Genomic DNA, 22,068 nt, shown 5'->3' with positions numbered 1-22,068 from the left:
TTTCTAAATTCTCTTATATTGTGAAATTGGAGAGATCATTGTAACAGAAATGCTGTTAGACAAAGCAACTTCTCTTTTAATTTGGAGGCTTTTAAATTATGAATTGGGCTTTTAAACCAATGTGACAAAGAGATATTTGAAAAATGAAATATTGAATGTGATATATTTTGTCAGAGACAATGTTTAATATATTATTGAATTTTTACTTGAAATTCTTGGCTATGATGAAAGTGTATGTGGTGATTTAAACATATTAATGATGAGTCACCTATCAGATATTTGCAGTAAAACTGAAGGCTCAGAACATGGGTAGTTTTAATTTATAAGTAAAGAATTAATGAAATGACTATTGTGTTGTCTACTCATCTCTCTGTTCCACAGAAAACCATGCCACCTTTCAGAACATCCTTAAGGTTTCTCTGCAACCCTAACCCTAAATGCACTAGAAATCCTCTCACATAATGTAAGAGATAATCTTTGGCTGCCTGACAGTGAATCCATACAGTTTCATCTCAGATTGATTATGTTGAACCACCTTGATGCTCTATTTGAGTCCCTTTCTTTATCCATCACAGTGATAAGATTTCTATCTAGTATGAATTCTCTGATGGGGAATGTGATGACTGGTGTTTGAAGGCTTTATGACATCACTTATCGTCCTAAAGTTTCTTTCCAGGGTGGAATCTCTCATTTTAACAAACTTAGAGCTATAATTAAAAGATCTGCTATATTCATGACATATGTGAAATTTCTCCTGTGGATTCTCTGATTCAGTTTAGCAAGACTGGAGCTCCATATGAAAACTTTTCCACAGTGATTCCACACAAAAGGTTTCTCTCGACCTTGGCTGATGCTGGTCAGGTCTGTGGATGGAGTGCACTCACCTCAGATGAAGGTCATGGGGAATGGCTGAACAACTTGTAGGACATGAACATAAAGGAATGCTACTGTCCTATAAGCAATGATGAGCTGCACATAAAAGCACGAGAAAATGCTTTTACAATGGAGTGGAAGAAGGGAGGTGAGAGGGAATGAGTGAACTTTACTCTCATCAGATTCGATTGAAGGAAGGAAAAACATACACACTCAATGAAGTATGAAAATCTATCTTACCCCACAAGAAAGTAGGGGGGAAGAGGCTAAGAGGGGGGTGGTAGAAGGGAGGGCTGATTGGAGGAGGGGGTAATAAGCAAACACTTTTCAGGAGGGATAGGGTCAAAGGACAGCATAAAATAAATAGGGGCAAGATAGGATGGAGGGAAATATGGTTAACCTTTCACAACATGACTGCTATACAAGGGTTTTGCATAACTACACATGTATAACCAATGTTGCCTGCCCTCTCAAGGAGGGGGTGGGAATGAAGGAAGGGAGAGGATTTGGGACTCAGTTTTAAAAAACAAATATTAAAAATATCTTTTACCTGCAACTGAGAAATAAGACACACAGGCAATGAGTTTTAGAAATCTATCTTACCCGACAGGACAATGGAAGGGGAAGGGAATAAGAGAAGGTGGAGAGGGAGATAGAAGGGAGGGCAGATTGGGAGAAGGGGCAATCAGAAGGCATGCCATCATGAGGTGAAGCGAGGGGAGATATGAGAAAATACAGACCTCAAAATCTTATGGAAGTGGACGTTGAAAACTAAAATTAAATGAATTGAAATGTGAAAATATTTAAAAAATTAATTTTTTGCTGACATCAAGTTTAAAAAAAACAAAAACCAAATGATGAGCAGCCAGATTTCAGAAAAACCTGGAAACACTTACATGAGCTGATGCTGAGTTAAGTGAGCAGAACCAGGAACACATTGCACACTGTAACAGTAACATACTCAGCTCTTCTAAATAATGCAGTGTCCTAAGGCAATTCCAAAAGTTCATGATGTAAAATGGGATCCACATACATAAAAGATCTCTGAATACAGACAGAAACATACAATTTTCACTTTTTTCCTTCTTATAGTTTTTCATTTTTGTTTTTATTTCTTTTTCACAAAATGACTAATGTGGAAATATGTTTAATATGATTGTACATATATACCCTATATCAGATAGCTTGCCATCTTGGGGAAGAGGGAGGGAGAAAAAATTTGGAACTCAAAATCTTATACAAGTGAATGTTGAAAACTATCTTTACATAACTGGAAAAAAATGCTCTTAAGTGGGGAAAAAAGAAATGAGTGATGATGTTGAAATAACATTGATTTAAAATGTGAAAAAAAAAATCAAACAGAAAAACAGAAGTTCAAGCCTAAAGCCTTCCCACAGTGATTACTTTACAAGGCTCTTCTCAAATGTGATGTTTGCACGCTAGATGAGGCCTTCTCATCTTCCTTTCTTTTCAGGTTTTATTGATGCATTTTCTCTTTACTCCAGAGAGGAGATGAACAATCTCTCCCTCCAGACTGAATCATCTCTTACAATAAAGAAAAATAACAGAATCGAAGCGCATGGGCATATTGGCTAGTAGAGATAACTTTCGACCTGGCAGTGAGTCCCCTGGGCCTTTTTCTTCCCTGATCTCAGAGACACCCTCTGTTGTGGGTAGTGACTCAGAGAGCCACTTGTTTGGTCTTTCCACTTACACTGTTGTAGCAGTTGGGTTTGTACAACATACACTGTATATGCTTCATGAGTTTCTACCCATTTCTGTCTCTGCATCAGGTGATAAAAGATGAAGAGGAACCCACTAGATCACAAAAACCAAAAAAAACCAAACAAACAAACAAAAAAAACCAGAACAATTGAATGAGGCAACCCAGAGGTTGATAAACTCAACAATAGTTAGAGGAAGGATGCCCCTTTTTAACAAGCACAGCAGAGAAACCTAGAAAGCAGATTGGTGGAAACCAGGTTTAGACTCCCAGGTTCTACCTACACAGAACTCAAAAGAGACACTGGACCTGACTAGAAAAGTCACCAATAAAATTATCCATGAAGGAAGATGGAAGAGAAGAAGAGTCATGAGTTCAGCAGTCCCACACCTCCTGCAAACAGATGGAGAATATCAAGGTCCAGCCTGAATCCTAAGGGGGAAATCCATGAAACCATAGCAAGGCCTTGTTCCAGACTGGGTCAGTGTAGAGGGACAGAGAGAAAGATCTGTGGACTCACAGGGAGGGGGTCTGGGCATGAAGAGCATTGCTGAGCATTCCAGATAGGGGAGAGGTTGTCCAGAAGGTCAAGAAGGGGGCCCACAGACAGCATAAACTTGTGCAGTCTAGAGCAACAGGTGGTACCTGGAAGCCCTATGACTTGCTGCCCAATTCTGGATTGGACACCCATGGCAGATTGAAAGGATTTGCCCCTAGATATGTCAGTTCCACGGTAAGGGCAAGTGCTGGGCCCTACGCTGGGAATTAAGCAAGGAATACATTCAAAGAAAGCAGCAGCTGTGTGGTTCTCATCCCAGGAGCAGAGTGGGGTTTCAGAACCAGGTCCTGGCCCAGGGTGAGGCCTGTAGAAAAATAAACAGGGAAGGAATTTCATACAAAAAAGTATCTTGTAGTTCTGTCAGACTGCACCAATTTTCCAGCTGCCTTAAAGTGACTGGGCCATCAATAGCCAATTGAAACCCAACATGGGGGAAATCCAAAGATGTGCTGCTCAAACCCAAACACAGGTGAGGAATTTTCAGATCAATGATGGGGAAGAGAAGAGGGAAGGAGATCATTGAGGGGGTACTGAAAGACTGTAGGTCCCTGGCATGAGCTTTGCTGGGGATCGTGGAAAAACACCAAACTTGAGACCCCAAGAAAGCAGCATCAAGAACATTCTGGACAATCCCTGCAGAATGTGGACAGAGCCTGGCCCTACTCTCAAGTCCATGGTCAGAAAAGAACCTGGAAGAAAAAGTAGACAAGAAATAAAACCACCACAAATGTTCTTTTTTTTCCTTTATTTTTAAAATATTTTCTCTCCAGTGTGAATTCTCTGATGTTTAGCAAACTCAGACATACTTTTAAAAGCCTTTCCACACTGATTACATTCATATCATTTCTCTCCAGTGTGGATTCTCTGATGTATACCAAGTTTAGAATTTGTTCTGAAAGCCTTTCCACATTGATCACATTCATAAGGTTTCTTTCCTATGTGGATCCTCTTATGTACAGATAGAGCAGAGCCTATTCTAAAAGCCTTTCCACACTGATCACATTCATAAGGTTTCTCTCCAGTGTGGATTCGCTTATGTACAGATAGATTAGAGCTTCTTCTAAAAGCCCTTCCACACTGATCACATTCATAAGGTTTCTCTCCAGTGTGGATGCTCTGATGTATACCAAGTTCAAAGTTTGTTCTGAAAGCCTTTCCACATTCATCACATTCATAAGGTCTCTCTCCTTTGTGGATTCTCTGATGTAAAGATAGAGCAGAGCCTATTCTAAAAGCCTTTCCACACTGATCACATTCATAAGGTTTCTCTCCTATGTGGATTCTCTTATGTACAGATAGATCACAGTTTCTTCTAAAAGCCTTTCCACATTGATCACATTCATAAGGTTTCTCTCCTGTGTGGATTCTCTGATGTATAACAAGTTGAAAGTTCATTCTAAAAGTCTTTCCACATTGATCACATTCATAAGGTTTCTCTCCAGTGTGGATTCTCTGATGGGCAACAAGGTGGCAGGGCCATGTGAAAGCCTTTCCACATTGATCACATTCATAAGGTTTCTCTCTAGTGTGGATTCTCTTATGCACAGATAGATCAGAGTTTATTCTAAAAGCTTTTCCACATTGATCATATTCATAAGGTTTCTCTCTTATGTGAATTCGCTTATGTGCAGATAGATCAGAGCTTCTTCTAAAAGCCTTTCCACATTGATCACATTCATAAGGTTTCTCTCCAGTGTGGATTCTCTGATGGGCAACAAGGTGGGAGGTGCATGTGAAAGCCTTTCCACATTGATCACATTCATAAGGTTTCTCTCCAGTGTGGATTCTCTGATGTATACCAAGTTTAGAGTTCGTTGTGAAAGCCTTTCCACATTGCTCACATTCATAAGCTTTCTCTCCTATGTGGATTCTTTTATGTACAGATAGATCAGAGCCTATTCTAAAAGCCTTTCCACATTGATCACATTCATAAGGTTGCTCTCCTATGTGGATTCGCTTATGTATAGATAGAGCAGAGCTTCTTCTAAAAGCCTTTCCACATTGATCACATTCAAAAGGTTTCTCTCCTGTGTGGATTCTCTGATGTATAACAAGTTGAGAGTTTGTTCTGAAAGTCTTTCCACAATGACCACATTCATAAGGTTTTTCCCCTTTGTGGACTCTCTTATGTACAGTTAGAGCAGAGCTTATTCTAAAAGCCTTTCCGCATTGATCACATTGATAAGGTTTCTCTCCAGTGTGGATTCTCTGATGTATAACAAGTTGAAAGTTCATTCTGAAAGTCTTTCCACATTGATCACATTCATAAGGTTTCTCTCCAGTGTGGATTCTCTGATGGGCAACAAGATGGGAGGGCCATGTGAAAGCCTTTCCACATTGATCACATTCATAAGTTTTCTTTCCTACGTGGATTCGCTTATGTACAGATAGATCATAGCTTCTTCTAAAAGCCTTTCCACATTGATCACATTCATAAGGTTTCTCTCCAGTGTGGATTCTCTGATGTAAACAAAGTTTAGAGTTCGTTCTGAAAGCCTTTCCACATTGATCACATTCATAAGGTTTCTCACCTATGTGGATTCTCTTATGTCCACCCAGATCAGAACTCCTTCTAAAAGCCTTTCCACATTGATCACACTCATAAGGTTTCTCTCCAGTGTGGATTCTCTGATGTATAACAAGTTGAAAGTTCATTCTGAAAGTCTTTCCACATTGATCACATTCATAAGGTTCCTCTCCTCTGTGGATTCTCTTATGTACAGATAGATGAGAGGTTCTTCTAAAAGCCTTTCCACATTGATCACATTGATAAGGTTTCTCTCCAGTGTGGATTCTCTGATGCATACCAAGTTTGGAGTTCGTTCTGAAAGCCTTTCCACATTGATCACATTCATAAGGTTTCTCTCCAGTGTGGATTCTCTGATGGGCAACAAGGTGGGAGGGCCATGTGAAAGCCTTTCCACATTGATCACATTCATAAGGTTCCTCTCCTTTGTGGATTCTCTTATGTACAGATAGATGAGTGGTTCTTCTAAAAGCCTTTCCACATTGATCACATTCATAAGGTTTCTCTCCTGTGTGGATTCTCTGATGCATAACAAGTTGAACGTTCATTCTGAAAGTCTTTCCACACTGATCACATTCATAAAGTTTCTCTCCTATGTGAATTCTCTTATGTCCACACAGATCAGAACTTCTTTTAAAAGCCTTTCCACATTGATCACATTCATAAGGTTTCTCTCCTGTGTGGATTCTCTGATGGGCAACAAGATGGGAGGGCCATGTGAAAGCCTTTCCACATTGATCACATTCATAAGGTTTCTCTCCTATGTGGATTTTCTTATGTACAGATAGAGCAGAACTTCTTCTAAAAGCCTTTCCACATTGATCACATTCATAAGGTTTCTCTTCTATGTGGATTTTCTTATGTACAGATAGATCAGAACTTCTTCTAAAAGCCTTTCCACATTGATCACATTCATAAGGTTTCTCTCCTGTGTGGATTCTCTGATGCATAACAAGTTGAACGTTCATTCTGAAAGTCTTTCCACACTGATCACATTCATAAGGTTCCTCTCCTATGTGGATTCTCTTATGTACAGATAGATGAGAGGTTCTTCTAAAAACCTTTCCACATTGATCACATTCATAAGCTTTCTTTCCAGTGTGGATTTTCTGATGTACAGCAAGACTGGAGCTACACTGACAAACCTTTCCGCACAGATTACATACATAAGTTTTCCTGTCACTGTAAATACTATGATGAATAATGGAGGATATGTGTTCATTACACACTTTCCCACATTCATGACACTCTTGTCGTTTCTCTCCATTATGAATTTTTTGATGGCGAATAAGGGATGACTCTTGATTCAAGTCCTTTCCACAATGATGACAACCACAAGCTTTCTCTCCTGTGTGGATTCTGTGAAATGCAGCACAGATTTGTCTCCCAGTGAAGTCACAAGGACCATCCCTCTCCTCATGAATTTCTTTCAAAGAAGTGCTTAATTTTGCAGTACCATCTGTCATTTCATGTCTAATCTCTCCTGCAAGAAACAAACAATAAAACGTATATAAAGAGACATGTATACACATAATTATAATTATAATCCATTCCTCCCTTGGGAATAAAGTAAACTAGGTTATCTACATCCTACTTTCCCAGGGTAAGAGAAAAGTCTTCAAAGTTCAATGGATAGAATCCATCATTTGAAAATGCCATTAGCTCACTTCTGCAGGACAATTTGATGTAAAAAAACCTTCACACACCATCACCCTGGATCCTCACAAGCACCCATGACACAGGCAGACCCAGCATTATCATTACATTCATTACTCATACCATGAGATCAGAATGCCTGAGTGACCTGCCCAGCAAGTCAGAAACTGAGACTAGAACTCCAATCCTGCATGTGGGCATGCTCTGTCCATGGTAGTAGATGGCCTTTCTCTATTCCACTTTCTTTTCTTTTGTTTTCTTTAAAATATATTTTATTGGGGGGAGGAGCCAAGATGGTGGAGTAGAAGGATGCACCTCTAGAAGCTCTCCCCCCAAAGTCCATAACATCTCTGTAATAAATGACTATAAACAAACTCTGGAGCAGCAGAAGCCACAAAAAGACAGAGTAAAAGAGATTTCCAGGCCAAGGCAGCCTGGAAGGCTGATTGGAAAGGTCTATAGCACCGGGCGCAGAGTGGAACGCAGCCCAGCCTTGGTCATGCTGCGTCAGGGCCAGGATTGGAGCGGGCTTCAAGGTGCCACTAGCAGCAGCTACGGGTCCCAGATTCCTTAACTCACAAATGCCAAAGACAGCTTCAGTGGTCAGTGAGAAAGCTTTTTCACCTGGGTGAGAAAAGAACACAGCAGTGCAGTCCTGGACCTAAGCAGTGGCAACTTCCATTGTTGGAGCCCTGGCCTAGAGACCCAACAGCTGATCTGGATCTCAGCTCTGAGTGGCGGCCCTGTGGTTAGGAGGAGTGCTGGCTGGTGTGGTGGAGCTGGTGGAGGCTCTGGAGAGGGAATCATGTTCACAGACCACAGCGCAGGCCAAGAGAGGAGTAAAATCCTCTCCCCTGATTGTGCCACCTTGTAGGAACTGAGAACTTACAGGTCCCCAGAGCATACCCTCCTCTTGACAAAGAACTCAAAGTCAAGTAACTGGCTGGGAAAATGCACAAAAAAGGGAAAATGAATAAGACAACAGAAGGCTACTTTCTTGGTGAATAGGTAATTTCTTCCATCCTTTCAAATGAGGAAGGACATTACATACCAACAGAGGAAGACCTAAAACTCAAGGCTTCTGCATCAAAAACCTCCAAAATAAATATGTAATAGTCTCAGGCCATGGAAGAGCTCAACAAGGATTTTGAAAATCAAGTAAGAGAGGTGGAGGAAAAATTAGGGAGAGAAATGAAAGTGATGCAAGAAAATCATGAAATGTGAGTCAACAGCTTGCTAAAGGAAACCCAAAAAAATGCTAACGAAAATAACACGTTTAAAAATAGTCTAACTCAAATGGTAAAAGTGACCCAAAAAGTCAATGAGGAGAAGAATTCTTTAAAGAGCAGAATTACCCAAATGGAAAAGGAGGTTCAAAAGCTCACTGAAGAAAATAGTTCTTTAAAACTCAGAATAGAGCAGATGGAGGCTAATGAATGACTTCATGAGAAACTAAGAAATTACAAAACAAAACCAAAAGAATGAAAAAATAGGAGACAATTTAAAATATCTCATTGGACAAACATCTGACCCAGAAAATAGATCCAAGAGAGAGAATGTAAAAATTATTGCACTACCTGAAAGCCATGATCAAAAAAAAAAAAGCCTAGACATCATCTGTCATGAAATTATCAAGGAAAACTGCTCTAATATTCTGGAACCAGAGGGAAACATATATATTGAAAGAATTCTCTGATCACCTCATGAAACAGATCTGAAAAGAGAAATTCCTAGGAATACTGTAGCCTCAGATATCAGGGGATGGACACAGGTTGATGACTTATGTAAAGCAGAACCATGGATTAATTCTAAGTAAGGAAGCAGCCTTTGCTACTACTTAGGTGCTACTGAATAGAGACAGATAAAAATATAAAAGTAGGCTTTCTGAGTCCACTACACATTTAGGCTACATAATCTCATTGTGGCCTTCCCTGAGGCAAGGCTATCCTTTGACATGTCTCTACCTGACTCTCTTGCGGCAGCTAGGTAGTTCAGTGCATAGAGTACTGGTCAGGAACACTCTAGCTCAATTCCAACCTTAAACACTTACTAGCTGCGTGACCCTGGGCAAGTCACTTAAGCTTGTTTACCTCAGGTTTCGCATTTGTGAAATGAGCCTGAAAAGCAAACGGCAAACAATTCTAGTATCTTTGCCAAGAAGACCCCAGATAGGAACATGAACAGTCAGAAACAACTGAAATGCCTCAACAACAACATAACTGACTCACTACCCCATCAGCCCCAACAGCTTTTCCAATTCTTTTCATTCTTCCCCAACCCTCCCTTATTTCTTGCTCTCACCCTCCAGGAAAACATTGGGTACTTGGGCAAACTCCTTTCCCTGTGTCAATCAGCCTATTCCAGCATGTCATCTTCCTCAGTATACTGTCTCTCCACCATACCCATTATTTCACTACTCTTCAGTCTCTGCTGCACTAATGACTCCTTCCCTATTGCCACAAACAAAACCATGTCTCTCTAATTCTCAACATATAGTCACTGGAGCCTTTCAACCCAAGAAGTATTTCCCTACGTCTTCTATTTCACAGCTAAAAACTAGACACACCCATTTACAACTGGTGTCACCATCTCTCCATGTGTATAATGCCCACCCTGGCTTCCCTGGTATTGCCCACCTTCCACAATGAGCCTTTCCAGTCCTTCACTTTAAGGCCTTCCCTCTCTCAATGAGCTCTAATTTGTCCTGTTCAAAACAGGTTTCTACAATGTGGTTGGCATGTTGTCAGCACCCCCACACCCTACCCTACACCACCAATGATAAGCTCCAGCACAGCAGGGGATGTCCCTTGCATCTCTTTACTTCCCTGGTGCTTAGCAGAGGGCTTGACACACAGTAGGCACTTGATAAATGTTCAATATGTTGAAGAAGGTCCACAAAAGAACCCAAAATGCAAAGTCTAACCCTTTTTGCAGTTTCAGGGGAGTTCCCAAACTCCAAACAATGACATTTCATGGGACCAGAGATTTATTACTGGAAGAGACCTTCAAGGCCATGGGGTCCAATTCACTTATTTTACAGAGGGGGAAACTGAGGCTCAGTGGTTCAGTAACTTGTCCAGGATTCCACTTGTAAAAAGTATCTGAAAAAGAATTCCAAGTCAGGCCTTCCAAACCACACACAGAAGCCTCTTGTAACTACACCTCTCATACCTGCTTTCCCCTCACTCACCAGGATTGCAGCTCCTAAGGTCTTCTTGCTCCAGCAGCAATGGTGCTTCCCTTCCCTCCAAATAAGAGATCAAATCTTTTCTGGGAACTGGCAGCCCTGGGCATGGGGAATCAGGGATGAGGATGGAGAAAATATTTTAATTTATTTACCTTTAGGGAAAACAGTGTGCATGCAAAGCTACAGAATCACTCGATCCTGTTCACACAGATCTGGCTTATTCTCCCATTAATGCTTGTAATGCAAGTAACCAGAATAGGATGTGCCACATCAGCCTTGAGCTCCAGCAAAAGGGGCCTTGATGAGTTAGCTTTGGCCCTGGCCCTCCCCTGATCCTCACTCCCTGAAACCCATAGAAAACTTGGTCCTGTTCATTCAGGGAGTCTGCCTGCTGATCATATTCTCCTGCTGGGGAACTCAATGACCCTCAGTTAGTGAGATTCTGATTCTGGACAAGTCTGCTATTTCTGCCAGTGACAGAGGCCTGCAAGCAAGGTCCCAGGATGGTGCCCAGAAGTCCTCAAACAAGGTTTCAATAGAACTGATTTTGGGAACATGGGGAGAGGTGGGGAGACCATGGAACCAGTTTGGAGTCAGAAAATTTGGTCTTGGAGCCCCTTCCTCATAGGAGGATGGACCCATTGCATAGCTTCCACTATTAAGAGAAAAAGAGGCAGCTAGAAGAGCAGTGGAGAGAGCCCTGGGCTTGGAGTCAGGAAGGTCAGAGTTTAAATGCAGCCTCAGACAGTTAGTAACTGTGTGTTCCTGGACAAGTCACGTACCGTCTGTTTGCTTCCTTTTTCTCAAATCTCAAATTGGGATAATAACATTGCCTAATGATACCATATTGTAAAGAAAGCACTGAGCACAACAGCTGGGGAACAGCAGCTGAACAGAAATACTGATGCCCTTCCTTCCTTCCTCACCACCTGGGTTGGAATTTGGGGCAATGGAAAGGAAGAGGAAGGAAAAACCTGCCCTACCAGGCACAGCTAGGAGCCACAAACTGAGGCTTCTCACAAAGAAGAATGTCCTAAACACTTGGCCCCTCCCAAAGAGGAAGGGGGGACAGGGCAAAGCCATCTGAGCAGTGTGCAGACACCAGGGAGATACAATTCATGTCTAGGGAGAGCCTGGACTACCTGATGGGGGATTATTTCCACCCCTGACATGCTTCAACACTGATCTGATCTTGGACCTCAACATCTTCAGGAGCAACCAGGAAACCTCCCATGTTCTCTTCACACAATGTACTGACTTTTTATAGGAAACCCAGGTAGCAGGAGGACCCTGTCTCTAGGACACAGGAAACCAGCACTTTTCCTTTTCTAGTAAGTGATAAATGCTTGAAAGCCAGCACACTCAGATATGGAGATATTCACTTTGATTGTACACTGAAGAGTGGACAGGGGAAGTGTCCTTACCTAGGGAGAGCAGGTTCCCAGCATTCTCCATCATAACCTCCTTGTACAACTCCTTCTCAGGATGGTCCAAGAGGCCCCACTCCTCTGGGGTGAAGTCCACAGCCACATCCTTGAATGTCACCAACTCCTAAACCATCAAAAGTCCAAAGACTTAGAGCTGAAAGGGACTCCAGAATTCATGTAGTCTGACTCTCATCAAGGGAGAGGAGGAAACAGAAGCAGAGAAAGGGGATTCACCCAAAGGTCATACCCCTGCTGAGTGTCAGAGTCAGCACTTAAAACCATAGTTCTTAAGAGCCCAATGGTATATTGAGAAAAGCATTTGATGTGGCTAGATGGATAAAGTTGAGGAAGGTCTTATTATGAAATGTGCATCCCTATGTAATCTAAGACAGTTTGTTGTTTTATCTGTGAGGTCAGAGGACCTGTGGCAGAGAAAGAGAGAAAATGTGAAATTTCTGCCTTCTCAGAACTAATAGAAGTGATATGTTATAAAGCAAACTGTGTGAAGAATTTGTGAGAAGCTGGTAAGGACAGTGTATTCTGAGGACTTGGGGGATTTATGCAGGATTGTAGAAGATCTGGTTTATTTCCTGAGAAGCTGAAAATAAGTCTTCTCTAGATAAAACATGAAATGCATTCATAAGACACAGTAATTACAATCTGGACTGAACTGAGGGGTATGAGACTTTCCAGCCAAGTGAAGGATAGTTAACTTGTTATTTTGAGTGCTTGAGGCTACCCTGGGTATGATGTGTCATGGTCAAAACATCTTTCGCCTTTGTTTTATAATTCCTTCAATCATCAATATTCTATATGTCTTTATTCTAATATTTGGTTCTCATAGCTGATCATTTTCTAGTTCTTTGTGCTCAAAGTGAACCAAAATGATGTCACTATGTCAGAGTCAAGGTGTGTCTGACCATGGATGATCAGTCCAATGGACCCAGAAGGCTCGATCACAGGTCAGTCACAAATAGTCCATGTTAGTATCTGGGGTGGAGATGGCTCAGACTTTGTCCATCTCTCCATTCTATTGAGCTACTTCAATTCTCCTTTGTTCACACAGCACAGTACATTCTTTCATGTGGACATGCCATGCTGGATGGTCCTTTGCCAATGTCTCCCATGTCTCACAATTCATTACAAAGTTCTTCACGGAGACCTTTGGAATGTCCTTGTATCACTTCTTCTGACTACCATGTGAGCACCTTCTTTGCATGAGTTCTACACATAACAGTCTTTTATGCAAACATTCTTTTGGCATTAGAACAACATGTCCATTCATCAGAGTTGTGCTCTCTGCAGCAGAGTGGGTATGCTTGGCAGTCTAACTTGAGAAAGGACCTCAGTGTCCAATACCTTACCCTGCCGGGTGACCTTCAGAATCTTCCTAAGAGAATTCAAAGGAAAGTGATTCAGTTTCCTATACGGAATGGGCTGACTGTCCAGTTTCAAAGGCATAAAATAATGAGATCAGCACAACAGCTCTGTAGACCTTCAGTTTGGTAGTCTAATACTGCTTCTCTCCCATACTTTCCTTGGCAGCCTCTCAAGTATTAAACTGTCTCTGACAAAGCAGACATCAGCTTTTAAAATGAGTTATCTGAAATAGAAAACAATCTGAGGCACAAAATTTGCTAGTGGATAATGATTTAATTCTAATAGCTGAGAGGTTATCATTAAGTCAGGTCAACTAGTTCCTCAGTAAGGGTGACAAATGTGAGTTACAGAGCTTGTTTTTATAACACAAGAGGAAGAAAAAAAATTCCAACGATCTTAGGAAACATGTCTTGAAAAAAAAAGAAATTGGACAAGTCTGGTCATTGGTCACTGAATTCTCCTGGGTTCTCATCACCCAGATTCAACCTGAGTCTATCAGCCTGTCTGTCAAACTGAGACTACATCACAAGTCTTTGCTCTGCAGCTGATGAGTTTTGCAAGCAAAAGTATTATTTTAAAGGATCTTTAAAGCTTGAAGAAAGAGCAGAAAAGAGGAGCTTGTGGTTTGCAGTGAGCAGTCACAGCCCATCCTCCAGCTGCCAGAAAGGGAAACTCAGCCTTATAAGACTATACTACTCAAAGTAGATGCAACCTCCAGGTGAAGAAAAAGTGAAAAGGAGCTAATTCACTAAGACTGGAAAGAGAAACTTAGCCTCCCATCAACTTCCTTTTTCCAATAGTCAGGAAGGATAATTTAGCTTTTGAAAAGAGTCTTAGAATCCCATGCCTATTTTAGTCCCACAAAGAAATGTTTTACCATAAATTATCTAGTACTAAATGATACTCTTATCAATCTGTGTATTCACTAAACCTATAGGCAACCTAGACAGAGGAGAATAACAACGTTAGTCTGGCGTAGCTGTGACAGCTAGCTTTTGCCCAACAAGGCAACTTAATCCTACGTTGAAACTAAAAAAAAATTAAAGTCATTAAACACTGATATAAAGGTTATTCTTTTCCCAACCTCTTTAGCTCTTTGTACATGCAAGAAAGTACACTGTCAAGATGATGGAATTTATTCAGAGGACTCAAAATTTCTCAAACAACTGTAAGCAATGGATGGTGCAGTGTAAAATGGAGGAGAACTTCTATTCTCTTTTTACATTTTTAAAAATTATCTTTTATTTTTCCCCAATTACATATTAAAAACACTTAAATTTATTTATTAAAGTTTTGAGTTCCAAATTCTATCCCTCCTTCCCTCACTCTCCCTCCCTACAGTAATAAGATATAGGTTACATGTGTGCAATCATGTATAACATTTCCACATTAATCATTTTGTACAGGAAAATTGGGGTAAAAAAGACAAAAAATTAAAAGAAAGAAAATGAAAATAGCTGCTTCAGTCTATATGCAAACCATGTCAGTTCTTTCTCTGGAGGTGGGCTTCCTCATCAGTCCTTTGGGATTTTCTTCAATCATTGCGATACTGATAACAGCTAAGGACATTAAGATTAGACTAGCATCTTACACACACTCTACAAGACTTTCCATATGGATGTTATGTTGTTCAGTCATGCCTGACCCTCCATGAGCCCATTTGGTATTTTCTGGGCAAAGAAATTATCAGAGAAAAAAAGCCCTGATATCTCAGAGCCAGAGGGTAAAGTAGAAATTGGAAGAATCTACCAATCACTCCCTGGAAAAGTTCCTAAAATGAAAACTCCCAGGAACGTTATAGCCAAATCTCAGAGCTCCCAGGTTAAGGAGAAAAGAGTATAAGAAGTCAGAAAAAAGCAATTAAAGGTCATGGAGCCACAGTCAGGCTAACACAAAAATGAGTAGTTTTTATACTGAAAAATCAGAGAGTGTGGAATTGTATTCTGTAAAACAAGAAAGTAGGATTAAGGCCAAGCATCACTTATCCAGAAACACAGAGTATAATCCTTCAGGGGAAAATGGACACTCAAACATTCCTAACAAAAAGACAAGGACTGAATGAAAAGCGGACCTTCACATACAAGACCCAAGAGAAGGATCAAAACGTAAAGAAGAAAGAGAAAACAGAAGAGATTCAGTGAGGTGATATTGTTCATATGCCGACATGGGAAAGTGGCACCTTAAACTCTTAGGACATGTATGACCATTAAGGCAATTAGAAGGAATATACATTGAGAGTATGCACTGATTGTGAAGGGATGATATTCAAAAAAAGAAAATTAAAGGGCGAGAAAGAGAATTACATTCCAAGAAGAGGGAAGGGATAGGTAGAAGGGTGTGAATTATCTCACATAAAAGCAGAAAAGAAGAGTTATTGCAGTAAAGGGGAAGATGAAGGAGGTGGGAAGGGAGGATCTGAACATTACTCTTATGAAAATTGGCTCAAAGAGGAAATAACATACATGCTCAGTTCGGTATAGAAATCCATCTCATCCTATAGAGAAGTAAAAAGGGACAGGGATAAATGGGGGGCTGGATTGATAGAAGGAAAGGCAGGTTGGGGGAGGCATTGGTCAGAAGCAAAGCACTGCTGAGGTGAGATGGTGAAAGAGAGAAAGAGAGAGAGAGAGATAAAAACAGGGAAAACAAGATGAAGGGAAATTCACAGTTATCCTCACTGTACATATCAATGGAACGCATTCATCCATAAACTGCATTAGTAACTGCACAACAGACAATTTTGATTATATTAAATTAAAAGGTTTTTTGCAGAAACAAAATTAATGAACCAAGATTAGAAGGAAAACTGACAACCTGGAAAAAATTTACAGCAACTATCTGTGATAAAGGTGTCTTTTCTCAAATGTATAGAACTGAGTCAAATTTATAAGAATACAAGTCATGACCCAAGAGATAAATGGTCAAAGTATAGGAACAGACAGGTTTCAGACAAAGAAATCAAAGCTATTTGTAGTCACATAAAAATGCTACAAATCCCCACTGATTAGACAAATGCAAGTTAAAACAAATATAGGTGACCACTTCAACCATTGAATTGCCTAATAAAACATAAAAGGAAAATGTTAAATATTGGAGAAAGTAGGAAAACTAAGACACTAATGCACTGTTGGTGGATTTGTGAACTGATCCAACCATTCTGGACAGCAATTTGGAACTATCCTCAAAGGGCTATGAAACTGCATAGCTTTTCATCCAACAATGACACTGGTAAGTCAATATACACAAAAGAGGAGAAAAAGACCTATTTACAGAAGGGCATTTATACTAGATCCTTTTGTGTTGGCAAAGAACTGGAAACTGAGGAGATGCCTATTAATTGAGGAATGCCTTAACAACTTGGGGTATGTGACAGCAGGATCTCAGGAACACCCAGAAAGACTTAAATTACCTGATGCAGTGAAGTCAGCAGAACCAGGAGGATGCTGTACGCAGTAACAGCAATACTGTATGGAGAACAACAGTGGAAAAACTGAGCTATTCTCAGGGATACCTTGATCTAAGACAACTTCAAAGGACTCATGATGAGAAATGCTATCCCTCTCCGTAGAAAGAAGTAAATGAGCCTGAATACAGCCCTAAACATACTATTTTTCACTTTCTTAATGAGTAATATGGAAATGCTTTACAGGATTGCATATGTATAACCTATTTATGATTGCATACCATCTAAGGGAAGGGTAAGAGGAAGGAGGCAGGGTGAGAACTGGGAACTCAAAACAGGAATTTTTCTATGTCATTGGGGAAAAAATGAAATATTATTTCAAAAAGATTAATAGCCAATGGCATCTAGATTGCCCAGTGGATAGAGCACCAGGCATGGAGTCAGGAGGATGTGAGTTTAAATTTAGCCTCCTACACTTGCTAGCAATGAGTCCCTGGGCAAGTGACGTAAGCCTCTTTGCCTCAGTTTCCTGAACTATGAAATAAAGATACTAAGAACACCTCTGATATAAAGTTGCTGTGACGATGGTCAAAAGTGGATGTAAGGGAGAAAATAAGTCACTCCACTGTGTCTTTGCCTTCGAGCCTGATGCCTCTCTGACAAGAACTGGGTGTTTCCTTCAGTATCCTCTTTCCCCAATGGAAAAAAATCTCCCAGGACTTTGAATAGTTCCCAAACTCAGCCCTTTCCTTGCATCTTCTCTAACAAGGGAAGTCCTAGGCCCTTCACAAATGCTAATTGTGTTCATCCTTCCTTGCCAAAGAAGACCATGCCATCAGAGAAATGATGACATGGCTTGCACTTGACTTTGTTTTGAGTAAGAGAGGGCTGTGCAAGTCATCAGCCTCACTTCTCCTCCAGAGACATCTGAATCCAGTGACTAGATATTCCTCAAGATGACGAGATGACCCAGAATGCACTGGGAGACCTTGGGCCCTTTAGGGAGTAATGCTAATTACTTAAGAACTAAAGAAGGCACTGTTTCCTTTGTCCTGATCCCAGCTCTGCTAAGTGCCTGTGAATCTGTGAATGTGACACAGAAAACAACTTAACCTGTTTTCTTGAGTTCCCATATTTTCCAGAAACATTGGACCAGAGCAGGCAGGAGGCCAGGATCCCAAAGCCCAAAACCCAGCTCCTGCTATTGGCTCCTTACAGTCTTCACTGCCTTCTCAGGGTGCCCTTGACAGTGAAACCACCTACAAAACAGGGGCCAGTCAGCGTAGACCAGATGAATAAACTGTCTGTGCAGTTTAGACCCTGGAGAAGCAGAGCACCCTGTCTTCCGGGTCTGGGAGTGAGAGCTGAGTCAAAGAAGCAAAGGGGAAGGGGTTCAATTCTATGGATGTGGGGGAGCGGTGCTAGACATGCATAAAGGAGTAAAGACAAGACCTCTACGGGACAGAAAGGAATGAGCAAACTGGTTGTCCTTGTGATTCAAGGATCATGAGGGAAACCTTAAAAAATGAATATGGGAGAGCAGCAAGTGGGTGTAGCCAGGGTGGGAGTGGGTAGGTTAGAGCCTGTGATGTGAAAGTGCCTTCAATCCTAGCAAAACACAGGAGGAGAGAGCAGGGCAGTGTTGTTACTACTGTTTTCTGCCTATTTCTGTAAAGAAACATTCCACAGGTAGGGGATTGCCAGCCTCAGAGACAATCCCTCTGTGTCAACGGAAATGGCTTTTGGCTAATGTTGGTCAAGTCTGAGGACAGAGTGCACTCACCTGGGCTGGGGGGCTGTAGTTCCCAGGGGCCATTCTCTCTGGCTCCAGGCTCCCTGCTTGGGCCAGGCCTTGATCCTCTGCAGGCTGAGCTGGGGAGGAAGGATCCCAGAGGGGCAGAGTCTTTTCATTTTCTTCCAGGGCAGGAGGCTGGGCTACAGGGATTGACAGAGTATCAGGCCTTGCCCTCAGTGCAGAGACTCTAACCTCCAGGAATGGTAGATGATCCCATCCTCTCCTCCTCCTTTTCTGCCCCCTTCTTCTCCCCCACTATCCTTCATAGAACCAAGGGGCCAGAAGTGCTTTCAGATCCCAAGTGGGATAAGAGCAGTCAGGACCTCAAAGACACCTGAATCAGAGATCTCTCTCCACTTGGTCCTCTGCCCTCCCTGCACCCCATCTCCCCAACTAACACACACACACATTATCCAGACAGCAGACTGACTGCTTGATCTAGGGAGGAGGAAAGCTTAGGAAGGTGAGGGGCAGGGAGGGCTCTGAGATGGAGCCCCCAAGGAATGTCCAGGGGAAGCCTGAGGCTGGGAGACCCAATTCAGTTAGGGATTCAGCCCGCTGGTAGGGGGCCTGAGGGCTCTACAAGAAGAGGGGGCAGGGAAACAGGAGACCTGAGGAATGAGAACCCAGGAAGGGTCTGGCAGGAAGACATTCTACCCCAGGTCATGGCAGGGAGGTCAGGGACACTGCAGCGATAGAAGGGCTCCAGGGATGCACTGAGCCTGGGAGAGCAGGAGGCCTGTATCCTGGAGTCTAATTAGGAGCTCAGGAGGACTCTGGATCCTCTGGGAGAGCCCAGGCCTAGAATCCCTCAAAGGGAGACCAGACACCAGGAACCAAAGGCTGGTGTCTGGTAGGGAAGCAGCCCGGGAACTGTGGGACCAAGTAAAGGGGGCCAGGAGGAGGTTTGGTTCCTGCATCCAAAGTGGGGTCATCAAAGGCGGGCAGGCAGGAGCTTTGGGTCCTTACAGACCCAAGCAGGGAGAAGTCTGTCCTGCAGCCAGGGCTGGGGGGGGGGGGAGAATGGGACCAGGGTGCACAGACCACGTGGTCAGAAGAGCAGATTCATGGGTAGGGGCAGCCAGCAGAACCCAGCAGGGGTGGGAGGAGTGGGCTCGCACCTACCCGGGGCCTGCACCCACAGAGCTGGCATCCACAGGGCAGAGTTCTCAGGTCCTGGAGAAGGCAGCGAGATCTCAGCTCTGGGGGAGAAAAGGAGAGACACCTCGGTTCTGGGAGAGAGATCTCAGGTCTGAGGGAGGAAGAAGGCGGAGCCACCTCAGCCCAAGTTCCAGTTCTCAGCCAGCCCCCTGGGGAGGGTCCTCCCACCCTCTGCCCGCCCCCTTCGCCCCAGGATGGGCCGTTTCCTCCAATCACACCAGAGCCGGGAGCTCCGCCCCAAGCCCCGCCCTCCATCACGTCAATTACCTCCCTCGGTGGGATGAGCCCTCCCCTGCCCCAGATCCCTCCCTGGCCTCCAAACTCCACCCCCGGGCTCTTAGTCCACCTGGGTCCGCCCTCTCCTCCTTATCTCTACCACCTGACTGGGGACTTTAGAAGATGCGAGAGGCAGAGCCAGGAAGAGACCACCTGGAGGTGGCCAGGAAAGCGCGTGATTCACCAGGAAACTGGGCTTCCTCACGGAATGGAGATTGTTTACCAAATGCAGTCCGTAGGCACGGTTCTCCTAAGTTAAAGCGGAATGTGGGCTCCGTAGGCAGTCAGATCCCAGCAGATCCACCCTTAATGTAAAATACTCTTAAAATGTGGCATGTGAGGGGATGCGTTTAGGAGCTGAAAGACTGAAAATTAAGTGGAAGCGGATCTGAATCACCCCGTTGTCCTCTCTGAATGCATTCAGGCTACAAGGTCAAAGGAGAAATGGATACAGTGGCTTTCATATCTAAGACAAATCCGAGATAATCAAGTGAAGGGATGTTGTTTGGCAATTTTGTTTCATGTGTTAAAACTAACATTGTTTCCGTTTTCCTTTTGCTTCACGTTTTTCTCATTTGGGGATTTATAGGAAATCAGGCTCTAAGTTATGCTCTTAATTAGAAAAAATGATTTCTAGGGGGATATGCAATTGTGCCCTTAGGAAAGGAGTGAGAACCAGCCAGGGACCTCCCCAAACCCTCTGGAGCACCCCTCACCTGAGAAAGATCTGAAGCTTGGACTGGCCAATCAGGAGACACATTGTCGCCCATTCTGACCTTAACCTACCATAATGCCTTGCATGCTCTGGCATCCCAAACAGTAAACTCCCCTGCATATATCTGGATGCATGATCCACCAGCTTCCAGAAAAATAAACACGCACACTGCCTAATTTTGTTTCCCTTTCTTAGAACAACTCAGTCATGGTTAACAACCCTCACCAAAGGTTTGAACAAGGAACAAACAGAAAACGTGCTGAACTGAAACATTTTTACTTCTTTTCTGACTCCATTATGCCTGACTCTGGCTTAATGAGAATAAGTAAGCACGTTAACCATTACTCAGACATGCATGGGACATACAGAGAGATGCATGAGTGTTCATTGTGAGTGAGCCCAGAAAGAACAAAGAGGATTTTATGTCCTCAGAGTAATTTCCTCTCCCCCCTCCCTCCCTTCCTGACTCAGGATGCCTGTGTCAGTCAAACTTACAGTCTCCACATGTGTTAACCATGACATGGGAAAGGAATTTCTTAATTGAATAGGCTGTAAATACAATGATAGGAGAAATGTGAAAGTGACCATTAAAATTATTAATCCAGGACATCTGTGTTTCTTATGTCATTAACATGATTCTGCATAGCTTAACATGTGTCCATAAAATACCAAGAAAAAGTCCCAGTATTCAAGATAGTGTCCAGTTCAAGGTGCTTGTCCTTGGCATTCATAAATAGAAAAATACTTCCAGTCAGCTTCATCTGGCCTACTGTAGTTGCTGACACAGGAAGGGGCATTGCAGGTTCACACAGAAAGTAATGCATGTCTCTTAGACCAGAACACACAAGGCATTATGGTAGGTTAAGCTCAGAGTGGGCCAAAATGGCTCTCCCCTGATGGGCCAATCCAGGTTTTAGGCCTTTCTCAAATGGGGGGGTTGGCAGTGCTCAAATCATTTGGGGAGGGGTACACAACGGGAACCCCAGTCTGTCTGTTCTTAGGACAAATCATGTGTTAAGGGGGAAACGGAATCTGTTTCTTTCTTTGGACCAAACCTTTTAGAAATGGTTGACAGGAGCTTTCTTTTCATCTGCATGCTATGAAATTATAAATTAAGTTGTAAGAGTTTGCATAAAATGTTGAAAAACTATTACATATTTAATTGGGTATATTTGGCTTTAAAATGAATAAGAATTTACTCTTTGAGAAAAGTACAAAGGACTTTCTAAATTCTTCATTCAATCTTTCCCCTTGATTAAGGAGGCAAAGCTAAGGACAAAGAGAATGTTTAAGAGTCTTATCCCATATCAAGGTAGCAGCACCTAAGGTTGGTTACCTTAGGTCAGCAAGAGATTCAAGATGGAGCCAGCTTTCAAGGATAACTGT

At 42.4% G+C, this 22,068-nt stretch overlaps 1 protein-coding gene across 1 annotated transcript; it reads right to left on the bottom strand.

Annotated features, from left to right (window-relative positions):
* Positions 1 to 3,883: 3,883 nt before the first annotated feature.
* Positions 3,884 to 19,833, bottom strand: LOC140508352 (uncharacterized). Its single transcript, XM_072616198.1, has 7 exons — positions 19,656 to 19,833; positions 18,519 to 18,670; positions 16,742 to 16,796; positions 11,950 to 12,076; positions 10,529 to 10,624; positions 10,368 to 10,439; positions 3,884 to 7,165 (listed from the first exon to the last, which is right to left on the bottom strand). Exons 2-7 carry the CDS (start codon positions 18,644 to 18,646, stop codon positions 3,996 to 3,998), a joined length of 3,648 nt encoding a protein of 1,215 aa, XP_072472299.1. The 5' UTR covers positions 18,647 to 18,670; positions 19,656 to 19,833; the 3' UTR covers positions 3,884 to 3,995.
* Between the last annotated feature and the right edge of the window lie 2,235 nt (positions 19,834 to 22,068).

This window comes from Notamacropus eugenii, chromosome 5, assembly GCF_028372415.1.
Source record: "Notamacropus eugenii isolate mMacEug1 chromosome 5, mMacEug1.pri_v2, whole genome shotgun sequence".
NCBI lineage: Eukaryota > Metazoa > Chordata > Mammalia > Diprotodontia > Macropodidae > Notamacropus > Notamacropus eugenii.
The sequence above is the reverse complement of the archived record's forward strand: the minus strand, read 5'-3'. Positions and strand labels throughout refer to the sequence as shown.